Source organism: Hyla sarda, chromosome 2 (genome assembly GCF_029499605.1).
Source record: "Hyla sarda isolate aHylSar1 chromosome 2, aHylSar1.hap1, whole genome shotgun sequence".
In the NCBI taxonomy this organism is placed as follows: domain Eukaryota; kingdom Metazoa; phylum Chordata; class Amphibia; order Anura; family Hylidae; genus Hyla; species Hyla sarda.
Genome location: NC_079190.1, coordinates 36,037,304 through 36,056,949, shown reverse-complemented (window position 1 = coordinate 36,056,949; position 19,646 = coordinate 36,037,304). Strand labels below are relative to the sequence as shown.

Below are 19,646 nucleotides of genomic sequence, written 5' to 3'. Positions count from 1 at the left end.
TCGCGAATTTCGCGAATATAGCGCTATATATTCGTAATTACGAATATTCGTTTTTTTTTTATTTTTATTATTTTTTTTTTTTCACAGTACAAATCACAGTGATCACCCCTCTCTGCTTCCAGCTTGTGTGGTGTAAAGAAGGCTGTAATACTACTGTGTGAGACTGGCGTGCGCGAAAATTCGCATATGCGAAAATTAGCACATGCTAATTCTCGCATATGCGAATTTTCGCGTGTGCTAATTTTGAATATATTCTAATATTCACATATGTTAATTTTCGCATACGCGAATGTTCGCATATGCGAAAATAAAGCGAGAATATAACGAATATGCGAATATTCGCGAATATATGACGAATATTCGTCCATATATTCGCGAATATTCGCGAATTCGAATATGGCCTATGCCGCTCAACACTAATCCTGACCATATACATCAAATTTTTATGTGTCTAGCACCTTTATTTTTTTTATTACACTTTTTATTTAGCTCACTAGTCTGAATTCCTCTCAAAGGGAGGGGGTGTGGCCTCACTATGCAGGTCTCCGCCCCCTCCCTCAGTATGCTGTCTGCTCACATCTCCCCTAGCATTAACTACAACTCCCAGCTTTTCCTCACTGACAGTAGCGGGACACAAGCTGACAGTGGGAGGATTTTTCCTCCAGCTCTGAGCCCTGCGCTCACAGCTGTCAAAGGAAGTGTGTCCATGACATAGGTGATGACGCATGGACACAGCAGGACTAGTATGTGTCCACGCAGGCAGGGGGGGGCAGTGGTTTGACTGGCTTTCTCCAGTATGAAATACTGAAAATTTTCTAATGAAAGCAATTGCAAAACCTATTGGTTATACATGCTTTACAACATATCAAAAGTTTTTGTATCTGACAGTGCACATTTAGGAACTGCTTAAGCAGATACTATGTAAAGGAGTCCATAGAAATATAAGACGCATTTGTACAGCATGTTATATCCTTCACTAGTGATAATGTACAATACAGTTATGGATATCCTGTGTATTATTCAGTAATGGGCTCCTTATACAATGCAGGAAAGACATTGTGTTATACCATAGTGACACCTTACAATATTAAATGAGATCCAGATCATGAACCCCCTTCTTGTCCAGGATCCAAGGCTCATTTTATATTCAGATACAACGTTCTTCACTTCTTTTATTCCTTTATCTCATTTATCACTTAAGCCTTTCCATTTCTTGCATTATTTCATATAGAAGTGCTGTGAATATAAGTACTGAAGTTCTCTTTACGCAATGTTATGTGTTGTATCCCAAATACAATATTTTTTGCTCCAGTTGTAAATCTGGATGTCTCCAAAAAGCAGGCCCAGAGCTATAATAAGGCCAGCCAAGCAGCTGCTTTAGTGCACGGAGACTACTAAGCCGAGAGGGGTGGAAAAATTATTATTATTTTTTTAACATCACCTGCAACCCCACACTCACATAGCACACAGTGCCCCATCACCTGCGACCTGCGCCGTCTGGGGCTGGCCGGGTAACTGGTGCGGGGGCGGATGAATGTGCTGTGCAGCCCCTCCCTCATAGAGCTGCACACGGCAGCACATCAGTGTGTGGGGCTGCAATACCTAACTACAGGGGAGGGGGTGCAGTAACTAACTACAGGGGGCTACCATACCCTACTACTTCAGTAAGTGTGTTAACCCTTTAGGTGTTTCACAGGAATAGCAGCAAAGTGAAGGAGAACATTCAAAATCTTCATTTTTTACACAGGCATGTTCTTGTAGACCCAGTATTTGAATTTTCACAGGGGGTAAAAGGAGAAAAATCACCATAAAATTTGTAAACAAATTTCTTTCGAGTAAGGAAATACCTCATATGTGTATGTAAAGTTCTCTGTGGGTGCACTAGAGGGCTCAGAAGAGAAAGAGCGACAATGGGATTTTGGAGAGTGAGTTTTTCTGAAATGGTTTTTAGGGGGCATATCACATTTAGGAAGCTCCTATGGTGCCAGAACAGCAAAAAAAAAAAAAACACATGGCATACTATTTTGGAAACCACACCCCTCAAGGAACGTAACAAGGGGTACAGTGAGCCTTAACATCTCACAGGTGTTTGACGACTTTTTGTTAAAGTTAGATGTGTAAATACATTTTTTTTCACCAAAATGCTGGTATTTCCCCAAATTTTACATTTCTACATCGGGTAATAGGAGAAAATTTCCCCCAAAATGTGTAACCCCATCTCTTCTGAGTATGGAAATAGCCCATGTGTGGAGATCAAGTGCACTGCTGGCGCACTACAATGCTCAGAAGAGAAGGAGTCACATTTGGCCTTTGGAAAGCAAATTTTGCTGAAACGTTTTTTTGGGGGGCATGTCGCATTTAGGAAGCCCCTATGGTGCCAGAACAGCAACCCCCACCCCACATGGCATACTTTTTTGGAAACTACACCCCTCAAGGAACGTAACAAGGGGTACAGTGAGCCTTAACACCCCACAGGTGTTTGACAATGTGTAAATGAGAAAAAAAAAATATTCGCAAAAATGCTGTTTTTTTCCCCAAATTTTACATTTTTACAAGGGGTAATAGGAAAAATTCCCACCAAAATTTGTAACCTCATTTCTTCTGGGTGTGGAAATACCCCATGTGTGGATGTCAAGTGTTCTGCTGGCGCACTACAATGCTCAGAAGAGAAGGAGCGCTTTTGGAGAGAGAATATGGTTGGAATAGAAGTCGGGGGCCATGTGCGTTTACAAGCCCCCTGTGGTGCCAGAACAGTGGACCCCCCACATGTGACCCCATTTTGGAAACTACATCCCTCAAAGAATTTAAGGGGTGCACTGAGCATTTACACCCTGCTGGCGTTTGACAGATCTTTGGAACAGTTGGCTATGCAAATAAATAATTACATTTTTCATTTTCACGGACCACTGTTCCAAAAATCTGTCAGACACCTGCGGGTCGTAAATGCTCACTGTACCCCTTATTACATTACGTGAGGGGTGTAGCTTCCAAAATGGGGTCACATGTGGGGGGTCCATTGTTCTGGCACTATGGGGGCTTTGTAAACACAAGTGGCTTTCAATTCCGGACAAATTTCTCTCCAAAAACCCAATGGCGCTCCTTCTCTTCTGAACATTGTAGTTTGCCCGCAGAGCACTTTACATCCACATATGGGGTATGTTCTTACTCAGAAGAAATGTGGTTACAAATTTTGGGGGGCTTTTTTTTCCTATTTCCCTTGTGAAAATGAAAAATTTAGGGTAACACCAGCATTTTAGTTACATTTTTTTTTTTCATTTTCCCATCCTAATTTAAGAAAAATTAGTCAAACACCTGTGGGGTGTTAAGGCTCATTTTACCCCTTGTTACGTTTCGTGAGGGGTGTAGTTTCAAAATGGGGTGACACGTGGGCATTTAATTTTTTTTGCGTTTATGTCAGAACCACTGTAAAATCAGTCCCCCCTGTGCAAATCACCAATTTAGGCCTCAAATGTACATGGTGCTCTCACTCCTGAGCCTTGTTGTGTGTCCGCAGAGCATTTTACGCCCACATATGGGGTATTTTTCGTACTCAGGAGAAATTGTGTTACAAACTTTGTGGGTCTTTTTTTCATTTTACCTCTTGTGAAAATAAAAGGTATGGGGCAACACCAGCATGTCAGTGTAATTTTTTTTTTACACTAACAGGCTGGTGTAGACCCCAACTTTTCCTTTTCATAAGGGGTAAAAGGAGAAAAAGTCCCCCAAAATTTGTAACGCAATTGCTCCCGAGTACGTAAATACCCCATATGTGGCCCTAAACTGTTTTCTTGAAATCTGACAGGGCTCCGAAGTGAGAGAGTGCAATGCGCATTTGAGGACTAGATTAAGGATTGCATAGGGGTGGACATAGGGGTATTCTACGTCAGTAATTCCCAAACTGGGTGCCTTCAGCTGTTGCTAAACTCCCAGCATGCCTGGGCAGTCAGTGGCTGTCCGATAATGCTGGGAGTTGTTGTTTTGCAACAGCTAGAGGCTCCGTTTTGCAAAAAAAAAAAAAAAGCAAAATAAATAATAATATAGTGTTTTTACATTTCCCATGGAATTGTCAATGGTGGATCTAAATGAAACCCCAATTGTCAACAAATCAAAGGCAGGTGTCCCTGTCCTTTTGCACTCATTGGGGGACATGTATCATTATTTGTGTATGGTAGAAGCAGTTTAACCTGAATTCTAAATTATGCGCAGAAGCGCAAAATTTATCAAGCGCAATGAGCTTCATAAATTGCGGGTAAATGTAGTAATCTCCTCAATCCACTCTTTGAAAAATAGAATCAATGATTTAGAGCATCTTGCTACGTTAAGTCCAAGATGGCTTATATTTGCGCAAAAAAAAAACAGCTCTTGCGGCCATATTTTTGGTGTAAAGGAAAAGTACGCAGTTAATAAATCCATGCGTACTATATTGTACTCCAAGGTACCCTGATTCGGCCACATCTGGAGGACATGCTCTACCAAAACGTGCGCAAAAAAATTTGCAAAAGAAGGGCTTGCGCAAAATTTTGCGCCACAAATACACACAAAACAGGGGTAAAATCTTTCATACATGTCCCCCATTGAGCAGCAACATATACACTGTATCCCTTGCCACTAAACATTCACTAAGCTGGGTGCAGAGTGCTTGTACCAGAGAATGTAGTAAGTGGCAATGCAGATAGCATCATAGCTTACCTCTGGGAGGCAGCACTTTAAGGGGTACTCCACTGGAAAACCTCTGTCCATGTCAGGAACTGTCCAGAGCAGGAGAGGTTTGCTATGGGGATTTGCTCCTGCTCTGGACAGTTCCTAAAATGAACAGAGGTGTCAGCAGAGAGCACTGTGGTCAGACAGAAAAGAAATTAAAAAAAGAAAAGAGCTTCCTGTGGAGCATACAGCAGCTGATAAGTACTGGAAGGATTAAGATTTTTTAATAGAAGTTATTTACAAATCTGTTTAACTTTCTGGCACCAGTTGATTTAAAAAAAACAAATGTTTTCCAGTGGAGTACCCCTTTAACCCCTTAAGGACCAGGCCATTTTACACCTTAAATAAAAAAAGCACAAACGGATGCGCTCCGTAGTGTAACACCAAAGGTGAGTTGGTAACGCTAAGTGTGAATTGCGCTTACCACATGAAGTTGTACTCCAACCAAGTACAACAATGGAACAGGGTGTATCATCAAAGGGTCTGAGGAAGCGGGTGACTGTGAAACGCGTTGCATTATGGGAAATAAATCCTTTTAACTTCTTATCTGGTCTCAGCGCTTCCATTGATCCCGCTCTGCTACCTGGAGATTGCTTGTTTTTATCGTGATTTTACACCTTAGGACCAGAGCGTTTTTTGAACATCTGACCACTGTCACTTTAAACATTAATAACTCTGGAATGCTTTTACCTATCATTCTGATTCCGAGATTGTTTTTCGTGACATATTCTACTTTATGTTATTGGTAAAATTTTGTCGATACTTGCATCGTTTCTTAGTGAAAAATTCCAAAATTTGATGAAAAAATTTTAAATTTTGCATTTTTCTAACTTTGAAGCTCTCTGCTTGTAAGGAAAATGGATATTCCAAATAATTTTTTTTTATTCACATATACAATATGTCTACTTTATGTTTGCATCATAAAATTGATGTGTTTTTACTTTTGGAAGACACCAGAGGGCTTCAAATTTCAGCAGCAATTTTCCAATTTTTCCCAAAATTTCCAAAATCACAATTTTTCAGGGACCACTTCAGGTTTGAAGTGGATTTGAAGGGTCTTCATATTAGAAATACCCCACAAATGACCCCATTATAAAAACTGCAGCCCCCAAAGTATTCAAAATGACATTCAGTCAGCATTTTAACCCTTTAGGTGTTTCACAGGAATAGCAGCAAAGTGAAGGAAAAAATTCACAATCTTCATTTTTTACACTCGCATGTTCTTGTAGACCCAATTTTTGAATTTTTACAAGGGGTAAAAGGAGAACATTTATACTTATATTTGTAGCCCAATGTGTCTCAAGTAAGCACATACCTCATATGTCTATGTAAAGTGTTCGGCGGGCGCAGTAGAGGGCTCAGAAGCGAAGGAGCGACAAGGGGATTTTGGAGAGTACGTTTTTCTGAAATGGTTTTTGGGGGGCATGTTGCATTTAGGAAGCCCCTATGGTGCCAGAACAGGGAAAAAAACACATGGCATACCATTTTGGAAACTAGACCCCTTGAGGAACGTAACAAGGAATAAAGTGAGCCTTAATACCCGACAGGTGTTTCACGACTTTTGCATATGTAAAAAAAAAATTAAAAAATTTCACTAAAATGTGTGTTTCCCCCCAAATTTCACATTTATGCAAGGGTTAATAGCAGAAAATACCCCCCAAAATTTGTAACCCCATCTCTTCTGAGTATGGAGGTACCCCAGAAGTTGACCTTAAGTGCACTATGGGCGAACTACAATGCTCAGAAGAGAAGGAGTCATATTTGGCTTTTTGAGAGCAAATTTTGCTCGGGGGGCATGTCACATTTAGGAAGCCCCTATGGTGCCAGGACAGCAAAATAATCCCCACATGGCATACCATTTTGGAAACTAGACCCCTTGAGGAACGTAACAAGGGGTACAGTGAGCATTTACCCCCCACTGGTGTCTGTCAGATCTTTGGAACAGTGGGCTGTACAACATTTTTTATTTGCACAGCCCACTGTTCCAAAGATCTGTCAGACACCAGTGGGGGGGGTAAATTCTCACTGCACCCCTCATTACATTCCGTGAGGGGTGTAGTTTCCGAAATGGGGTCACATGTGTTTTTTTTTTTTTTTTGCGTTTGTCAAAACCGCTGTAACAATCAGCCACCCCTGTGCAAATCACCTCAAATGTACATGGCGCACTCTCCCTTCTGGGCCTTGTTGTGCGCCCCAGAGCACTTTGCGCCCACATATGATGTATCTCCGTAGTCGGGAGAAATTGCGTTACAAATTTTTTCCCTTTTACCTCTTGTCAAAATGAAAAGTATGGGGCAACACCAGCATGTTAGTGTAAAAAATTTATTTTTTTACACTAACATGCTGGTGTAGACCCCAACTTCACCTTTTCATAAGGGGTGAAAGGAGAAAAAGCCCCCCAAATTTTGTTAGGCTATTTCTCCCGAGTACGGCGATACCCCATATGTGACCCTAAACTGTTGCTTTGAAATACGACAAGGCTCCAAAGTGAGAGCGCCATGTGCATTTGAGGCCTGAATTAGGGATTTGCATAGGGGTATTCTACGCCAGTGATTCCCAAACAGGATGACTCCAGCTGTTGCAAAACTCCCAGCATGCATGGACAGTCAACGGCTGTCCGACAATACTAGGAGTTTTTGTTTTGCAACAGCTGGAGGCTCCATTTTGAAAACAGTGGCGTACCAGACGTTTTTCATTTTTATTTTGGAGGGGGGCTGTGTAGGGGTATGTGTATATGTAGTGTTTTTTACTTTTTTATTTTATTTTGTGTTAGTGTAGTGTAGTGTTTTTAGGGTACAGTCACACAGGTGGGGGGTTACAGCAAGTTTCCCGCTGCGAGTTTGAGCTGCCGCACAAAATTTGCTGCATTGCAAACTTGCAGCCTGATACTCACTGTAAGCCCCCTGCCCATATGAATGTATCCTGTACATTCACAGGGGGAAGGGGGGGGACCTCCAGCTGTTGCAAAACTACAACTCCCAGCATGCACAGTCTATCAGTGCATGCTGGTAGTTATAGTTTTGCAACAGCTGGACGCACACGGGTTGGGAAACACTGAGTTAGGAAACAGACAATGTTTCCCAACCAGTGTGCCTCCTGTTGTTGCAAAACTACAACTCCCAGCATTCTCAGGCATGCTGGAAGTAGTAGTTCGGCAACATCTTTAGAGCCAGATGTTGCCGAACTACAACTCCCAGCATGCTTGGAGTTGTAGTTTTGCAACATCTGGAGGACTACAGTTTGTAGACCACTAATACAGTGGTTCCCAATCTGTGCCCTTCCAGATGTTGCAAAACTACAACTCCCAGTATGCCAAAACTGTCCAGGCATGCTGGGAGTTGTAATTCTGCAACATCTGAAGGGCCAGATGTTACAGAACTACAACTTCCAGCATGCCTGGACAGTAAGGGCATGCTGAGGATGTGTAGTTTTGCAACATCTGGAAGGGCACAGTGGTCTCCAAACTGTGGACCTCCAGATGTTGCAAAACTACAACTCCCAGCATGCCCAGACGCCAAGGGCTGTCTGGGCATGCTGGGAGTTGTAGTATACAGGGTCCCAATACAGCAATGCATGTCGCTTTATGGCGACGTACATTGCTGTAAAGGGCCCGACCGCGGCTGAAGATCTACTCACCTGTCGCCGCCGCCACCGGCTTGCCACCTCGCTCCTATGCTTTAGCATGGTCCTGGCTGTCTGTGACAGCCGGGATCATGCAAAATTACCGGGCGGTCGGGTCCCAGAGACCCGATCAGCCCGGTATCGCCGCAGATCGCAAGGGCGATTTCCCTTGCGATTTGCGGCGATCGCAGACATGGGGGGCCTACATGGCCCCCCTCGGCGTTTGCCCTGGATGCCTGCTGAAGGATTTCAGTAGGCATCCAGTTCCGATCTCTGCCCGGCGAGCGGCAGGGACCGGAAAAGGCCATGACGTCGTGGGACGTCATTGGTCCTTAAGGCCCAGGGTGCCATGACGTCCCAGGACGTCATTGGTCCTTAAGAGGTTAAGGCAATATGGAGTGAATTAAATTAATTTAATTGATAGTTGATTTGCTCCTCTTTATCCCTTTATATTAATTTGAAATCGCACAAGGTGGTTGGTAATTTCTCTGTAGAGATTTTTGTTTTGTTCCACACAAAATAGATATTTTAGGGCATTTTATAAGGCTTACAATTACTCCAATGTAAAGTTATGCAGTATATAATACATCCTTTTTCTTGATACTAAGTTATTTCTCACACAACCTAATTGAAGTATAGAGGTTTATTTTAGCGCTTCACCCCATGGAAAGTAACTCTAAGCTTTGAACATATAGGAAAGACATTTACCGTAGGTTTCTAGGCCTGAACAAATTACAATGATTATAATACTAATAAGAAAGTACAATGGAACATGTATTACCTGGCGAGTGATGCGGGGGAGAGCACATAAGAACCACTCCTTGTCCTTCCCGCACAGAGACTGCACTTCGTACACGGCCACTGAAATTTCCAAGATCTGCAAAAAAAAAAAAAGTATGTTTTATATAAGAAACATGCCAAAAATAAAAATATATTATATTATATATAAGAAACGAGCAAAAAAGAAGAAAAAAAAAAGATAAATATTTTCTTACTTTCATTATATATTTAAAATTGGTACTCCACTCCTAGACATCTTATCCCCTATCCAAAGGACAGAATATCTGATTGCTGGGGTCCCCTACCGCTGGGACCCCTGTGATCTCTGTGCGGATGTCAGACCCCCTTCCATAGACTTGCATTGAGGGGGCGTGGCATGATGTCACAAGGGGGCCTGGCCGTGACGTCACAACCTCGCTGCCCGCTCCAAGCGTTCGGAACAAAATGCTACAAACGCTGGGGCAGCAGAGCACCCCTTTAACACTCCTTTCCAAATTTCTTTCCTTACTTGTGGACCATTAAAAACCACATTTGGTTCTGCGGGTCAAATAGAGGAAATTACAGCAGTCAAGCTCTTAGTAAAGAGAACAACATTAAAGATGTGCAAATTGATCCATTTTTAATTAATTTCACTCCAAATGTCTATAAAGATTCAGATTGGTATGAATCCTGAATCTTTAGGGTTTGTTTCATGTGAATCGAGTACAGGAGCAGGGACTCCTGTCAAAAGTCCTTGCTCCTGTAAGCACTTGTAATTTGTTGAAAAGAATCTAAAATAAATGTGAAGTAGGACACATTTTAGGATTTTAGGAAATTTTTTGAGCAATTTTGACTTATTTAAAATTGGTTTGCTCATCTCTATTACTTAGCTGCCAGCTGTTGTTTGAAGTTAGCAAATCCATTTTAGAGAAGGGTGATGGAGCGGGAGGGTGATAGGATGGAAGGGGGATCCCACCCACTTAGATGCTACAGTTGCTATGGACTGTGGTATTTAAGGGGTTTACAAACACAATAATGAAGACAGTTGTCTAGGTTGAATTCAATCAGTATTTAATCCTTCCAGCTGCTGTATGCTCCACAAGAAGGTGTGTGTTTCTTTCCAGCCTGACTACAGAGCTCTCTGCTGCCATGTCAGGAACTGTCCAGAGCAGGAGCAAATCCCCATAGCAAGCTACTTCATCTGCCATCTTGACTCATTGAACCCCCCCCCCGCAATTGCACTGCCAATGTTCCAATAAGTCTCAAAAGGACTGCAACTATGTTAGATGGCATGATCCTTATTAATCACAGAATCTAAAGGATGTGAGCAGTGGCTATTCCATGGTTAGACTGAAAAGAACTACACAACTTCCTCTGGAGCTTATAGCAGCGGATCAGTACTGGAAGGATTAAGATTTTTTTAAATAGAAGTAATTTACACATCTGTATAACTTTCTGCCCCCAGGTGACTTGAAAACTATTTTTTTCCTCCCTTTTTTTCCCCTCCCTTTCTTTTTATTTTTTTTATCCCTATAAAGAAGTACAAGAAGGCAGAGATGTGCTATAGCTGACAGAGGGGGTTCAAATGTCCCACTCCCTTGGTGAATCACAGTATCCCTATTTCTGCCTTAAATGGGTCCTCTGCTACTAGACATGTTATTCCCAATACAGTGGCCTAACCCCGCGATCTCCGCAGCGAACTCTGCTCTGTGCCGGATGACTAGCAATCAAAGCCGCCATGCCCCCTCCATTCATGTCTATGGGAGCCATCACACCCCCTGTCATAGACATGAATGGAGGGGATGTGGCGTGACGTCATAATCTCGGAAGCCCCAGGCTTCTGTGACCGTAACTGGTGGTAATTGCTGGGGGTCACAGCGGTTGAACCCCCCCGCCATCAGACAAGTCATCCCCTATCCTTTGGATAGATGAGAACATGTCTAGGGGCAGAGTACCCCTTTAATTGAAACTACAGCATTTTTCAGGATATGAATAAGCAATACAGGAAGCAGAAGGGAAAATAATAGGCACAATACTTAGAATCTATCTAAATTTAAAAATAAAAACCTAAAAGTTGAATTCAAGACCCACTTTAAACAGACAAAAGTTTATTATGAAAGTTCTCCTTGTCGGTAAAGTCAATGGATTTTTTTTCATTTGAATAGAAGCGCAATGTAAGATTCCACAATAAATATTTCCGCAGTTTTAAAGGAAAACTCTATCTGCTCGGTGAGGATGTTCTCCCACATTCATTATCAGTTATCTGTGTCATTTGAAGTTATCATTTTGTAGAGAGATAACACTCATGTAATGAGATTAAACCTCATAATCTGCAGAGCATGGTTTAGGAAACGTTATCAATACTATGGAGCTCTGAGACTATTATGTGTTGATAAGAAAATGAATTAAGATACTTCTAAGATGTGGAGAAAAACAGAACAGTCAATGTTGGAAGGGGTTAGAACTTATAGAAAAAAATGGGCTTTTAGCTGTATGTTTTCTCTTCCCCATTGTTCACACAGATGTTTGATACATAAAATGTCCTCATTGAAGTCTAACAAGATCTGATTCATCAAACGACGGCGCATGAAGATTAGGAAACTTATCCAAGTAGTTACTTTTTCAAAGGAAAATGCTGTTCCGAAGTATAGAAAGAAATCTTCATATTATCGCTCATGTAGATCTCGATAAAAATTCTCAGATTTCTTGCAGTATGACACCAAAGAAGAGTTACTGTCCAAAAAATTGTATTAGACCTCAAGGACATGGTCATGTTACAGATCCACACAACATCTGAGACATTAAAGGACTGTCGAAATTTGGAAGCTCATAAAATTGGAATTCAATATAAAAAAATTCCATCAGATGACATATTATGGAGCATCTACATGCACAATACCTTAAAGGGATACTCCACTGCTAGGCATCTTATCCCCGATCCAAAGGATAGGGGATAAGATGTCTAATCGCGGGGGTCCCACTGCTGGGGCTCCCCACAATCTCCTGCAGCACCCAATGTTCTAAACAAAAACCCGGGTTCCTGAAGCAGTGGTCGTGACGTCACAGCCAAGCCCTCTCCATTCAAGTCTGTGGGAAGGGGCGTGTCGGCTGACACGTCCCCTCCAATAGACATGAATGGAGGGGGAGTGGGTGACATCATGAGGGGAGTACCAGAGTACCCCTTTAACAAAACAGGGTGTTCATGCACCCTAGTGGTGGCTCGGGTGTACGAAGCGTGCTCACAAGCTGAGTACACTTCATAACTGGGGATAAATTTTAACTCTTTTACATCAAAGTTTAAAAGGTTAATACTGAGCATTGGAGATTATGCTGATGTCTGGCATTAGCAGTGAGTCCCGGATGCTGTTAAGCAGCCGGGACTCTCTGCTAATGCTAGACATCAGCATGATCACCAATGCCCAGCATTAACCTTTTAACTTTGATAGCATGATCTAAAAGAGTAAAATTTTGGTGCCGGTCCTTTAGAGGGGCTGATAGGGACCCACATGGTGCAATCATGGGGTCCAAATCTTCCTGAATATGGTATCTACTTGTCGATCCAGGCTGCTTTGGCAGGTTAGAGAAGCAGAGCGAATGATTGCATGTCATAGACCCCTATTGAATGAATTTAAATTAAAAAAAGTTTTAATAAATGTGAATAAGCCCCTCCCATACTTAAAATTTAAATCACCCCTATTGTCCCATTTTTCAAATAAAATTATATTAACAAAAAGGTACATAAACATACGTGGGAAATCCATGTGTGTAAACGTGCGATCTATTAAAATGTAATGTTTACGATCCTACAAGGTGAACGGCATTAATGTAAAAAAAGTCCAAAATTGCGTATTTTTGGTCACTCCCTATACCAGCATTTTTTAAGTGATCAAAAAGCCCCATAAAAACCGAAGCCCTCATACAACAATGTGTATGAAAAATTAAAGTGTACCTGTCGTCAACAAAAACTTTTGATATAACGTAGATAATGCCATTATATGTATGTTTGTAATATACATTGATTAAAACATTTGTATATTTTTGTCCCTAGAGTTATTGTCTGTGTGTCTCTATGAGAAGTCCAAATACAGGAAGTGAGGGTGGACAAGCAGGGCTCTGCACACTGAGACTCTAACATGCCCCCGGCTCACACATGAGGATGCTTGACAAGCCAGGAGCCTGTACAGAGCCCTGCTTATCCTGTCCTCACTTCCTGTATTTGGACTCCTCACAGACAATAGCTGCAGGGACAGCATTATTTCACACATTTTTTAATCAATGGATATCACAAATATACATATAATGGTATTATCTACAATATATTAAAAGTTTTTGTTGGCGACAGGTACACTTTAAAGTGTTATAGGGTTCAGAAGGCCCTTTTGTTTTAAAGGGGTAATCCACTGTAAAACATTTTTTTTTTTTTAAATCAACTGGTGCCAGAAAGTTAAACATATTTGTAAATATTGTAAAAATTTTAATCCTTCCAGTACTTATTAGCTGCTATGTGCTCCACAGGAGGTTCTTTTCCTTTTTGAATTTCCTTTCTGTCTGACCACAGTGTTCTCTGCTGAAAGCTCTGTCCATTTTAGAAACTGTCCAGAGTAGGAGAAAATCCCCATAGCAAACCTCTCCTGCTCTGGACAGTTCCTAAAATGGACAGAGGTGTCAGCAGAGAGCACTGTGGTCAGAGAGAAAGGAAATTCAAAAAGGAAAAGAACTTCCTGCGGAGCAAATAGCAGCTAATAAGTACTGGAATGTTAAATATTTTTTAATATAAGTCATTTACAAATATGTTTAACTTTCTGGCACCAGTTGATTTAAAAATTTTTTTTTTTCCAGTGGAGTGCCCCTTTTAAAGTAGTAATATAATAACAAAACCTATAAAAATTGGGTATTGTTGTAATCTTATTGACTCACTGAATAAAGATTACACATAATTTAACCCATAAAGTACACTGCATAGAAAGGAAACACATAAATAATTTATTTTGAGCATCACCGTAGATTTTGTGGTACAATTCGACCAATGGGACCCCATGATCTCCAGAATGGGGCTCTTTGTTTTCACTGGAGTGGCAACTCCATCCAATCAATGTCTATGGAGCAGCTGAAGAGAGTCGAGTACAGAACTTGGCTCAGCTCTGTAGACATTGAACAATGCAATGGGGCACATGTGCAACTCATCGCTCTGTTCCAAAAAAAAAAAAAAAGAGCCAAGACCCGATTCTAAAGATTAAGTGGATCTTAACTGTTCATCATGTCACTTATCACCTCCCCTATGAATAGGGGATTTGTTCATTTAACTCAGAATTTAACTCAGAATACCCCTATAATATTCCTTTAGTTTACAATGGTCAGTACCTTCAGGATATTACCTGTTGTGGCTTGGACATTGGCAAACCCCCCAAAATTGCATCCCAATCTCATTTAGAGTTGAAGCAACTTTGATGAAACTCTAAAGCTGCCATTACACATACACACTTGTTTGGCCTACAGTCGTCTCTCCCGATCCCCCATATACACTGCCTGGTTTAAGCATGCCTGTGTTCTCAATAGGAAGAAGGGGGTATGTTTTTGCTAGGCAAGGGAAAAAGGATCAAGCATGACGAAATCCAACTCTGCTATCCTTTCCTGTCACGGAGTTGGGAAGTCACCATACACATTAGATTCCAGTCTTGGTCCACCAACATTGGAGGGTTTGGCTTATAACAATCTACCGTGTAAGACTAGCTTAACACAAGTTTTACATCTCAGACACATTGATAAGTCTCCTTTCGTGGGTACAGAAAAGCCAGTGTATATAAGTAATGAGGAGGTGTCTTTTACGTTATTATTACTTTACCAGAACCTGTATAATTTCCATTAACAAGACACTTCCAGACTGTCGTATCTGAGAGTTGATAATGATAGGTGGGAATTAAAAGACATAAAGACAGAGCTGTAAGAACAATAGTCTTAATCAGAACATTGGATTCATGACTCATTGCAGCAGCTTTTAATCTATTTCGTGATTAATCTCCTCGGGAGGTACCAACCTAATGACCTGATATCTAAGACTCTCACCGGCGCATTATGAATGCTGTTCTATAATATAACTTTGCATTCTAATCTTCTCAGACTCCTACTCACTTGTATAACATAATTTCACATACAGTAATCTTATAAATCTCTGCTACCAAGATACAATATGTCTGAATGGAAATTAATGTAAAGATTAAGGGGTTGGCCCGCCAACATGAGCCATGACTTAGGGCTTGTGAGCCCAAAACATGTTGGCTTCAACTTTCCTGTGTAGCTTGCTATCTTTGAAGTTGTGAATATTAAGATCTAGAATCCTCTTTATACTGCCCTACTGACAACACTTATTCTTTTAATGCCCTCTTGAATGCCATAAAGCCTCATGCATTTGACACCGCCATGTCCATGGACCTCATGCATCAATCCCTATGGTTCCATGGATGATGCTGGATGGTCCAATGCATCTGAAGAGGGATTCTACAATATTGTATCCAATACAACATTCCAGGCTATGAAATCCTCTGGCAGTCATATGCAATTGGAGACAAATGGAGGTAGCGTGTCAGCTCATAGACTCCATACAACAGGGATATGGAGAGAGCTAAAAGAAGAGATCTGAGTAAAGAACCCATATGTAAGAATCCCTTGTGTACAACCAAGGCTTATATGAAATTAGAACATATTGAGGTACAGTAGATATCTTATGGACTTCTGTGACAACCCTATAGCAGATTCATATATTAAGGATCTATAACACAGCTGTGTGTGTATAAGTCCTAAAGCAAAGTTTCTATTCTCACAAACCAGACTCTTAATAAAACAATGCAGATACTACAAAACCCTATGAAACAGAGGCATCTAGTCAATGAATAAAAGCCAAAGCTTGTGCGTCATAATCGTTATTGGATAGCAGCCAAAGTGCTGTCCACATAAGTCATGGGGCTGGTGACTTGGTGAGACATGGCTGTTTTATGCAAATCAGGCTACACATAGAGGAAATGCTTATTAGCATATAAATGAGTAAGGTTTTCTGGACACGTAGCAAGTTCATTCATACTGATATAATATGCAAGAACTTCATTCGACCCTACCCTACCAGCCGGTCCAGCCAACCCCACAGTAAACAGGTCTCTCTTCTTTCTAGTATCACTGGCAAGATTATTATTCTCACCAGAACTGGAAGGAAATTTAAAGTCATGGGATCCTGTAACATGGCACACATGAGGGAAAGAGCATGGAGTAATAGGAAGGACTCTTATGCAGCCTAAAAGTAAAAAAGCTTGGGACCTATATTGGGATCCGGAATACAAACTTCTCCTTCCTTGGTAAGGATTGAGAATGTTCTCACCCTGGATTTATTTATTTATTTTTTACATAACTTTTATTTTCTCTCTTTGCTTACATGGTCCATTTGCTTGTACTCTATTGTATGTGTTCATGTTCTTATCAAAACTTGATTGGTTTACATTGTAATGCTTGCTTCTGTTTATCTTGTATTATATGAAAATAAAGAATTAAAAATATATATATATATATTTTTATAGTGGACTCAGTGCCTAAAAAAATAAAATATAGAAAGTATACTCACATGTCCAGATTTCACACAGCGGGTGTTTCCCATAAAAAAATTAAAAAAAATATTCTATCCCTGGAATAATAACCTTCATGAAAACTTGAGATTCACCCCAGCCTTTATTAATTACTGTAGATACGGTTGATTTTGTTTTTATAAACAGCACCTCCCTTGTCAGTTTCTAGCATTTCACATTAGTTTTATTCATTTGAATTAAGGTACAGATGAGTCTCTGTGTTTTTTCTGAGTTGTAAAGTGGGAGATTACTAGCTTTTCACTACAACATGATTTGGTGACAATTTGTCTGAGATGTTTGTGCTGTCTATGTGTTGACACCCAGTGATTTCTATGTGAATAACACCTTCTATGGCTTCTAATAGCATGTGCTGATATTATGTTCAATTTGTGGATTTATTTACTAAACTAGAGGAAAATTAATGGTGACTACATTGTACATTCACAAAGATTCCGACAGATTGAGGTAAAATCATGTCCCATTATTTTATAAACTACACTGCAACTCAAACTTGAAATTTAAATTGTACAAAAAAGATAAAGGCAAGTGACTTCTTAACATGGACTCTACACAGACACCATAGTGGATAGACCACATGTACTGATCCCATTAACAAGAGCTAGTGTACATGCAATGCAGTACACAGCTAGTAAAAAAAAAAAAAAAGAACGGAACTGTGTTTGGTGGCCATTCAATTGGAAATACTTTAATATTTTTTCTTTTGCCAACTATCATATCAATTCTCTTCATTAAACAATATTGACTCCTTACTTCCTCCCAAAAAAACTTGGTCTTAGCTACCAGCTGTACCATGTTTATTGTAAGAGGAATTCTGTCTGCAGCAGTAGAGCAACCAGGACTAAACATAGAAAGTGAGGTTGGGGCCTAGATACAGAGGGAGACAGCTTGGGCCTTGGACCTGTAATCTGTGTGTCTGTCTGCCTCTTCCATGGGATCCACACTATGTCTGAAAGGTAAATTAAGGCTTCCCTCTTACCTTTGACCACCTATAAAGATCTGGGTTGCTGACCCTTGTGTGACTTCTGAAGTAATCCCCCTCCCTTTAGCAGCGGCAGCAGTTCAGTGCTTAGAGTTATTCCTTCCTAGCTATTCAGCTGCTGCCTCTTTCTTTTCTGCTCACATAGTACAAATATAAAACAAACCTAGTGCAGCAGAATTCTCACATGCCGTCTATAGTAGTGTACTGTGTAAATCACCCCCCAGCACTGTGCCAGCCTGTTCAATCCAGGGCACATTTTCCAGCACTATGCCCTTTGCAGGGCTGGTGGAAGGATTTTTGCCACCCTAGACAAAATCTCTTTTTGCCGTCACCCTTGATCCTGGCCATTGTCTTCACCCTTTGGAACGCCCCACCTTAATACTGGGGAGACAAATTGTAACAAACCTCCTCCTTATGTACTCTCCTTACTACTGGAATGACAAACTGTAACAAACCTTCCTCCTCATGTAATCTCCTTGCTACTGGGGTGACACAGGGGAGCTGGCTGGGCAATGTATTTGGTTTGTGCACTGTTGGGATGCTGGTCATACCTGACCTAGGAGATCACAGAAGTGCTGTGTGCAGTGGTACAGCACTCCTCTGACAGGCTGAAGAAGGCAATTATTATGGTACCAGTGGTGGTGTGGGTGTAAGTGTGGGAGGAGTGGTGCTGGCTGTGAGCAGGTGGTTCGGGTGCTGGCTTGGTAAGTTTCTTGTGGCCAGCAGAGCAGCAACCCCCCCCCCCCCTCCCTTAAGAGTGGCCCTAGGTGGTTGCCTATTTTGCCTATAGGCAGAGCCGGCTGTGGCCCTTTGATTGGGCAGACAAGTAAAGGAAAGGAAGTGCCTGAATGAGTACTACTGACAAATAACCCAACTTTGATCCCACCCACTGAAATGGAGAGAACGAGAAATTACACTGTACCATAGGGAGGACTCTGAGGGGCTAAATAACAGCAGTGGGAACACTAAAAATCACCTTATCAGCACGTTAAAGGGTTAATGTAACAAAAGTAGGCAGGTTTTGATTAATCTTTTCCATCTTTGTCATTTGTCTAACTGAACCTAGAAACAAGATTATAGTAGGAAAAAAATGACAGCGTTTGGCTGAAGACTTTGACAGCTTGGTTATGATCAACTCAGAGGCAGGGAATCTACATGGGCCCATATATTAATTCAGGGACATTGGTTCTTCCAGTTTGTAAGCTGGAGTCCCAGCTGCTTGATATCATACGTTTCCAACCTAATATACAGGTTCTCACTTGTAGGGACCATTCTGCACCTGGATACGTACAGATGGAATATGGTTCATTGAATCATGTGCCATGACCTACAAAACAAGCATGATGTACAGTAATGTGCAGTAGTAATCCTGCCCATTCATGTTGTATATTGGGATGTAGCTAGATGCATCTAGTTTGGTCGATAATTCATAGAACAGGTGCTTGAATGCTTTATATATCACAATATGCTCATTCTCATAATATATACATTCTTTCTGCACATTATATTCAATGTTCAGCTTTTTTCCCCATTTACTGAAACATAATTGTTTATTTTCTTCCTTACTATACTCTGTCCTTCAGAGTAAAGACCACTGAATAGAGTATAGTTACCAACAGATACATATATAGAGTTATAGTAACAGATACAGATGCAGGACTGTGCTTACTGAATCAATGAGTCCAAAAGAAGCTTTATCAAAAAGATAATTCTCAATACAAATAACATATAAGAAGCCAAAAACAAGACAGTAGGATCTCAGAAAAGGTCCTGTGAAATATGCAATCATGGTTTCTATAACAGACAACCATGTTATGGTCAAGTTGTATCTCCTATAACTTATACCAACCTCCAGCTGGAGCCACTCTGGTTGAGAAATGCTGTCTTATTCTACAGTCGTCAATAGGGTTAATCCAAATAACTTGTCTTTCATAAAGTCATCAACTTAACCTGCTCGC

The 19,646-nt window shown here is 40.9% G+C and overlaps 1 protein-coding gene across 4 annotated transcripts in view; it reads right to left on the bottom strand.

Annotated features, from left to right (window-relative positions):
• The window catches only part of CNTN5 (contactin 5), a 1,441,523-nt gene that overhangs the window by 458,733 nt on the left and 963,144 nt on the right, over positions 1-19,646 (bottom strand). For all 4 annotated transcript variants that reach the window (XM_056561527.1, XM_056561528.1, XM_056561529.1 and 1 more), the window contains one exon: positions 9,104-9,199. In XM_056561527.1, coding sequence (XP_056417502.1) covers positions 9,104-9,199 — 96 coding nt within the window. The remainder of the gene's footprint in view (positions 1-9,103; positions 9,200-19,646) is intronic.